This window comes from Peromyscus leucopus, chromosome 1 (genome assembly GCF_004664715.2).
Source record: "Peromyscus leucopus breed LL Stock chromosome 1, UCI_PerLeu_2.1, whole genome shotgun sequence".
In the NCBI taxonomy this organism is placed as follows: Eukaryota; Metazoa; Chordata; class Mammalia; order Rodentia; family Cricetidae; genus Peromyscus; species Peromyscus leucopus.
The window spans coordinates 152,403,392-152,412,009 of NC_051063.1; the positions used below are offsets into that span (position 1 = coordinate 152,403,392).

The 8,618-nt window shown below is 38.7% G+C and overlaps 1 protein-coding gene across 1 annotated transcript; it reads right to left on the minus strand.

The window, feature by feature from the left end:
• Positions 1–6,505: 6,505 nt before the first annotated feature.
• Positions 6,506–7,559, minus strand: LOC114689081 (mas-related G-protein coupled receptor member B4-like). Its single transcript, XM_028863507.1, has one exon. The coding sequence runs from the start codon at positions 7,550–7,552 to the stop codon at positions 6,506–6,508; it is 1,047 nt and encodes a 348-aa protein (XP_028719340.1). The 5' UTR covers positions 7,553–7,559.
• Positions 7,560–8,618: the final 1,059 nt, after the last annotated feature.

Genomic DNA, 8,618 nt, shown 5'->3' on the forward strand with positions numbered 1-8,618 from the left:
GAGCTGTGAGATACCTTTCATGGAAAACTACTAACAGGGAATGGACCAGCCCAAGGAAAAAATGTGTTGTAGTAAAAAAAAAAAAAAGGTGAAAGCAGGTGAACATCTCAAGAGCACTTTGACATCAGACATGGAGATGTAGTGTTTGCAGTTTGCCCAGCTGGGTTTTGGTCTTGGTTTGGCATGTTGGGCACCATTGGTAGCTAGAGTTTTTCTGGTTCTGCCTGGCCCATAGTCAGGACAAATCTCTCTCATCTGCCAGTCCTGCAGTGGTTCAGAATCAACCAAGTAAACACACAGAGACTTATATTGCTTACAAACTGTATGGCTGTGGCAGGCTTCTTGTTATCTAGTTCTTACATCTTAAATTAACCCATTTTGCCGGGCGGTGGTGGCACACGCCTTTAATCCCAGCACTCAGGAGGCAGAGCCAGGCGGATCTCTGTGAGTTCGAGGCCAGCCTGGTCTCCAAAGAGAGTTCCAGGAAAGGCGCAAAGCTACACAGAGAAACCCTGTCTCGAAAAAACCAAAAAATAAATAAATAAATAAATAAATAACCCATTTCTATTAATCTAAACTTTGTCATGTGGTTTGTGGCTTACTGGCACCTTACATCTTCCTTGTCATGGCAGCAGCTGGGAGTATCTCCCTGTCTCAGCCTTCCACTTCCCTGAATTTTTCTCTCTCCTTGTCCTGCTTATACTTCCTGCCTGGCTACTGGCCAATCAGTGTTTTATTTATTAACCAATCAGTCAACACATTTGACATACAGAACATCCCACAGCAATTTTCTTACTATTATCTCTTTCCTCCACTTTGGAACAGTAATGTATATTATATGCCATTATATGTTGGAAGTGTGTGATCTTCTTTTTGATTTTGATTTTACAAGAGATTACATTTAAGAGACTGAATGAGTTTCAGAAGAGATTTGAACTTTGGACTTTTAAACATGATTCAGACTGATAGACTATGGGACATTTGAAGTTAACCTGAATGCATTTATGCATTATGATATGGCTATAAGTCTACAGGGGCCAGGGAGTATAATGTGGTGGTTTAAATGAAAATGGTCCCTGTAGACTCATAGTGAGTGGCACTATTAAGTGATGTGGCCTTGTTGTGAATTGATGTGGTCTTGTTGAAAGAAGTGTGTAACTGGGGCCAGAATTTGAGGTTTAAGAAGCTCAAGCGAGGCCCAGTATTATTCTCTCTTCCTGATGCCTGACAATCCAGATGTAGAACTCTCAGCTCCTGCTCTAGCACCATGTCTGCCTGCATATGTCCATGCTTCCTGCCATGATGACAATGGACTATACTTTCAAACTGTGAGTCATCCCCAATTAAATGTTTTTCTTTATAAGAGTTACTGTGGTCATGTTGTCATTTCAGAGCTACAGAAGCCATAACTAAACAAGGGCTGACCACTCTTTCCTTAACCCTGGGAAAAGCTAACTTTCCCTCCCAGAAGTCAATAGTTGCCTATAGTTCTTTGTCTGGGGGTGGAATTCTGATATTTCTCCCTCTGCATTAGCATGTCCACTGATGTTGCCATTGTTTTGGTCTTGTTTTTTCAACCATTTCTAGGAAAGATAGTTTCACAGCAGACATCCTTATATTATGGTTCTTTCTGTCCACTTTTTAGTTGTTTCAATAGGTATGGCCCTCATAGAATTCTGTGTTTGAATGCTTGGCCCATAGAGAGTGGCAATATTAGGGGATATGGCCTTGTTGGAGTAGGTGTAACCTTGGTGGAGGATGTACATCATTGTGGAGGTGGGCTTTGAGATGTTACATGTTCAAGTTATGCCCAGAGTTGGATACACAGTCACTTGCTGTTTCCTGCAGGTCAAGATGTAGAGCTCTCAGCTCCTTGCCCAGCACCATGTCTCCCTGCATTTCACCTTACATGATGATAATAGATTAAGCCTTTAAACTGTAAGCCAACCCCAATTAAATGTTTTCTTTATAAGAGTTGCCATAGTCATTGCATACATTTGCAACAATAAAAATCATACCTAAGACACCCCTCTTCCATTATGCTTCCTTGGTTTTCAGAAATGACAGTGTCATGGGGTGGTTTTCACGGACAAAGGCAGGTGTGTAGTGGAGACAGCCTGAGCCTATGTGATAAACTGTACTTGCTGTAAAGGGGAGAACCTATGAAAAAAAGTGTGTTTGCTGTATATAGCAGAGCTATCAAATGGGCCTGCATAAACTTTTTGGATCTAGACAACTAGAGAATTCCAGATGCTGAACATGAACTGTGTAGTTCATGTCCTCAGGGACAAGGAATAGAAAAATTATGGCTTTAAGTGAAATGTTTGTGTAGCAAATTGACAAATGGTGGAATGTCCTAGTTTACAAATTGGCATATTGGCACAGAATAGGATTCTCTGAGAAACCCCAATTGAGTACTTTATTGTTTGTCTTATGGAGATATCTCTGAGGGATTGTCTAATTGTTAATTAATGTAGGAGGACTCAGCCTACTCAGGGCATTGCCATTCCCTCAACTAGTGGTCTGGAGCTCTATACGAAAGTTATGTAGCACTCAGGAGGGAGAGCCAGGTGTATCTCTGTGAGTTCGAGGCCAGCCTGGTCTACAGAGTGAGATCCAAGACAGTCACCAAAACTACACAGAGAAACCTTGTTATGAAAAAAAAAAGAAAGAAAGTTATCTGAACATTGGCCTCTGAGATGCCAAGTGGGGACACCAGCAAGCAGTGTCCTTCCCTAGTTTTTCAGTAACAGCTTGAGTTCCTGCATGAATTCTCTCAGTGATAAACTCTGAAGTTTCCTTTAATATATATTTTTGGTCTTTTCCTGTCACATTTGTTTTCTGTCTTCCATCATGTAAGCTTTCCTTCCTTTCACATATCCCCGCCTCCATTACATTCTACAAAGATTCATAGAGCCATTAAATCATGTATCACACACTCAAACCATGAGCCACTATAATCTGTCTTCTCTTGGTGTCACATACTAATTGAAACAGAGCAACTTCAGTACTGAATTTCAGAAAAAGAGAACAAAACACCCTAAATTCAGATTGTTTCCAGATGCTGACTATGAAATCTAGATGTGTCAGATTTAAAATAAAATAATTGACAAAGTCCTCTCTACCACCAATGAAAAGAAAGTGTTGTATGTTTCTTGGAACATTATTTACAGGATTCACATTTCATAATGTAAAACTCATGTAGTTCATCTTCAAGAGTCACAAAATACATTTCCAACACTATTTCAAAGCTCAAGTTCAATAGGAGGGCAGGATAGAGATGGAATTTGGAGAAGGTTAAGAGTAACACTATAGGCCTTATGAAAAGCTGTAAGGAAACCAACTACTTCCTCAAATAGATATTAATGGAGTTTTAATTTAAATGGAGTCAACATTTAACTCAATTGGAAGTAAGATCAACATAAGGAGAAAACTATTGTATAACCTCATTTACCTATGGAATGTATTTTAAAGTGTCAACATGTACAGACAGACTGCATGATGTAATGTTGGTTACTAAAACTTCATGGTCATAGCAAATGGATATATGTGTAAAAATATGAAGTAACAAATACATAAGATGAAATAAAAGCAATTTACAACACAAGATCACTATGTAGTAAATTTGCATTGCATTCAGGAGTTTTTCCTAGGGCAGTTTTTGCTATATGGAGGAAAAGGAAACTTAAATTTTAAATGTATATACATATATATGTGTGCGTATGTGTGTGTAAATATATCTATATGCTAGTGCATTCAAATTTAACAACCATTTTTATCACATATCATACAACACTATGATATACTCTTCGTTTGCACTCTCAATTTTACATTAAATTGCAAATGTAGACAGTACTGACCTCCAAGGCATAGTTACGACTGGAGGAACAGAGGGAACTCACAGAGGCAAGGATGTATTTTGTGTCTTGACTAGGTTTTGAGTCAAGTTGTTACATTTATCCAAGCAAATTTTTTGAACTGTGCATTTGTTTAATCTGTGCCCATCACTTTTTCTTAATTATACTTTAAATTGTCAAAATCAGTAGCATTTAAGAATGAAACATTATTTCATAGAAAATGTTACCTCACTTGAGGTAATACTTTCAAGGCTTAGCCTTTTATCTACATAAAAGGTTGAATAGTATTCCATCGTGTGTATGTAGCACATTTTCCTTATCCATTCATCCAGTTGAAGTCATTTGGGTTGTTTCTATTTCCAGGCTTCTGTGAAGAAGGTGTCAATTAACACTGCTGAACAAGTATCTGTGGAGTTCTGTTCTTTGTTCATATATCAATGAGTAGTATAGTTGGGCATATGGTAGATACATTTTTAGTCTTTGAAGATTCTCTATCCTGTTTTCCAGAGTGGCTACATCAGTTCACATTTCTACAAGAATGAATGAAGGAGAGATCTGCTTTCTCCACAACCTAGATAACATTTTGTGTTGTTGTTGTTGTTGTTCTTGTTGATGTTGATTTGAAATGTGCTGCCTGGAGCAACATGCAATATTAAAGTCATTTGAGTTTGCATTCTTCTCATTGATTAGGATGATAAAGGCATTCAATATTTTATCAGAAAGTTTTATTTATTCTCTTCAGAACTCTCTGTTTAGGTCTCAGTCCATTTTTCAAATGTAATTTGGTTTTTGGACCCTTCATTTTTGAAATTCTTTATATATTCTGAATATTAATCCTCCATCTGGTGTGTAACTGGAAAAGATTCTCTCCCATCCTATGAGTTTCTTCCTTAACTGGCTGATTGCTTCCTTAGTTGTGCAGAAGTTTTTTAGTTTTATGAAGACTCACTTACCAATTGTTTGTCTCAATTGTTTGGCAAATGGAATCCTGTCCACAAAGACAAATGCCACACTGTCTTTTTTTTCTGTAACTCCTATCTCCAAATTCCCAGATGTGCATATACAACATGGAATAACCACAAACCAGAAAAGTATGAAGAGACTATATGTTGGGGGGATTGGGAGGTAATAGCAGGATAGAGATGATGTGAAGTGGGAATTGGAATGGGGAGGGGATATCACTGGTGTGGAGGGTGGCAGGCCAATAAAGAAGGAAGAGGAGGGACAAGGGACAAATAATAGGAAGGTTGTTTGTTAAGGCCTTAAGGAATTGTATTATTTTATCTTTCCTTGAAATTATACACATACATGAATATATATGTTTATATATGTGTGTTTATATGTTTATATATATAAACACATATACATGTATATACACACATAATATATATATATATATATATATATATATTCATACACATACATCTTAAAAGAAATAAGCCACTTGGGCTGACAATAAACCCACAGAGGCAGTTCCAGGCATGAGACACCTCTTTTTGAATTGTTGGTCAGGATAGTCCCTGTGAGTCACTGTGACTCCCCAAACAATATGGAATATAGATGTAACCATTGGTCATTTCTTAGTGGTTTAGGGTAGGCTTGTATTGCTGAAGACACTTCACATTTAGAACAAAGGACTCAGATGATTTGAGCTTGAGCTGATCTCTTTCCTGTGGTATGACTTCCATGGTTCCAGAAAATACTATACAAACTGCCAAGTGAAGGAAACAATTAAACATTCCTACCAAGCTTCAATACTCAGACTCATTTTAAAAGGAAAATGTAAACACTCATAATTCAAGTTATGGATGCTATGCACTTTTGGGAATAATGTAAATATGACAGAGATTCAATTTAAGAGGAAATAAGTTCAATGACACTCATTGGAAATTTTTTCATGAGGGGTTAGACAGTCACAGAGAGAGAATCAGGCGAAAGACAAGGGAAGAAGAGGGAATACATGACCATGGAATGCTAACCAAGGCATTGGGAAAGGGGGAAACTGGAGACAGTTTTTCTCTACCTTAAAGTGTGCTTGGATGCTGATGTATAAAACCTGATCTTATTCTTTCAGTGCAGAAGATGGCAGATATTTGAAGTTCTAGACTCAAATGGATAAATGGAGATTTAGAATAGGCAGTATTAAAGATGCATATATGTTTGCTAGGCAATTTATATAAGGAACAGTTTAGAATTATACATATTCTAAAATGTGAGGATATTGGAGGAAACTGGAATTATGAGAATTTCAATTATTTCTCTTAACATTTAGAAAACAACTTGTAAAAATAGGGACATTTCTATTAAATACAGTATTCATTTAATCTTTATCATGTTCAATGAACAAAGAAACTCTTACCTTCCCTGTACTGCCTCGGGCCTTCTTTGTAGGGAGGGGTTTGTCTATAATGAAGCTGCCCTGACCTAAAGTGATTTGATTAAAAGGTTTATATCACAAGGGGATGTAGTGAGGCCCACATAAGGCAGCTTTAGGGAGCTGCAGTTAGTTTCTACTTAACAAGCCCCATTTCACCCAATTACTACAAAATGACTATTTTCTCAACCAATTAAACAAGATTATAAAAATGGTCCACACAGATAAAGGCCAAGTTGATTCTCAATGCAACTGTGTCTGATCAAGGACTCACTCAACTACTACACAAGGCTCTTTCCTGCTGTATAGGATTTCCTGAAGAAGCTCTCTCTCCACCTTCTTCCTCAGGAGTGTCCTGCAAGGCTCTCTGCAGAAGAATTTTCAGAGTCTGCCGCTGGAACCTGCGATGCCCAATGGAGCCAACAAGGAAGTAAATGATGGGGTTGGCACAGCTGTTAATACAAGACAAGAAACTTGCAATTTCATAACCACTACAATATAAAACTCTAGGTAACATTACATTCAAAATGAGAAGTATCCAATAGATACCAAATGGCAGACCAAAGAGTAAGAAGACCAGCACTGTGAGTGCAATGGTCACATACAACCTGGTCACAGGAATCCTCTGTGAACCACAGAAGATCCTGACCAACAGGGCCAGGTTGAATATACAAGGAACTACAGATATTACTGTTATAAGTACAACAGTGGTAAAAACAGCAGTTGCACAGAAAGAATATTCATAACCTCTAATCAGTAAACTGCAACCCAACCATAACAGGAGGCTTAACAGTAGAGAGAAGATCCAGAGCAGGGCACACACGACAGATGACATGTGTCTTGGTCGTTTGCAGTGATACCAAATGGGCCACAAAACAGACAGGCATCGTTCAACACTGATGGCTGCAATCATACATAAACCTGCAAGGTAAGGAAAGACTGATATACTGGTAAAAGGGAATGAAATATAAAAGTAGCTGGTATGAAACAGAAAAAGGATTTGTTTCAGGAAAAACATAGTCTGAGAGCACAGGTAGAGAAAGTCAGCCCCAGCAAGGTTGAGTACATAGACAGAGAAGGCATTCTTGTGCACATGGAAGCCTAGAAGCCACAGTACTATGGCATTTCCTGTCAGACCAACCACAGCAATGATGAAAGTAAGAATATTGAAGATTTTGTCCATGGTGTCACAAAATACATTTTCAGTGTAGTAACTTCCACTCATTGTTGTGTTGTAAGTGCTCCAGGCTGGGGTGGATGGACCCATGCTTGAGAATGTTTCACTGCTGTTCCTGCAAAGTAAATCGAGGTATGAACACATGAAACTTTCTGTCAAGACCACCTGGCTATGTGGGAATGTATGGAACAGTTTCACAATGAGGGGGAAACAGGCTTGCAGAGATTAAGTAATCTAACTCCAACAGTGCTGGAAACTTCTTTTAAATCTAGTTTGTGCTATTCAGTCTATCTGCAGACCACTGCCTCTAGCGACATTGGGGCAGTTGATGGTCCCAGTACAGTTGTTAATCATCTAATGCTGTGTCATGAAGAGACAGAATTCTGAAACTAACTTTCTTTCTGTTCCAGGGATAAGGTTCCTTCTCTGGTGTAGGGATATGGAAGATGCTGGCACAAGCCATAGCTGCCCTCAGTGTAAGGAGTCTACCAAATGGGGAAAATGGAATCATAAATGAGAGTCATGAATGGAATGGGACTTCTTATGAAGACCTGTGCGCAAACAGTCACACTTCTTATGCTAGAAGGTCTGAGTCTTCATTTTAAAATTTGAAAACTAGAAGTCAGAGAAGCCTTGAATGACATCAAGCACTTTTCTGTTTATGATTATGTCACAAGCGTCCAGTTCTCTACAGGATTACAAGGGAGAGTTAAGAACTATAACAAATGAGCAAATGAATCATAAGTTCAAGGGTAGCTGAAAATTTGGAGTAAATGTTGTTCTGGTTGTGACTTGTACCTACATGCAGAGGCACAGGTTTCTGGCATGAAAATCATGGCCTGTGCTTCAGAGGAAGCTAGGGAGCACCTCCATTTAGGAAGTGTTCCAAACCCTGAGAGGAGCTTTGAGATCTATACATGGATACAAACAGTCTGGAAAAGATCAGTGTAGGATGGCAGGTAGCATCATTTAGAGCTTTCTTTCCACTCTATACCCATATAGACATTCTTAGTAGGTTTGTATTTCTTACCCCTGAAGCCACAGAGACATTTGAAGAAAAGAAAGCTTTTCTTTCCCACACTGACCAAGGGTGCAGAATGAGGGATGTTCAGTCACCTGGGACCATGTTGGTGATCAAGGGCCACGCTAGATTGGTGCCATACAGACCAAAATGGCACATTCTGTTATTTGAAGTCATGGTGATGTCTCG

Excerpts from the sequence above, each read along its gene's own strand:
- LOC114689081 (XM_028863507.1), bottom strand. The coding sequence starts at position 7,552 with ATGTGTTCATACCTCGATTTACTTTGCAGGAACAGCAGTGAAACATTC.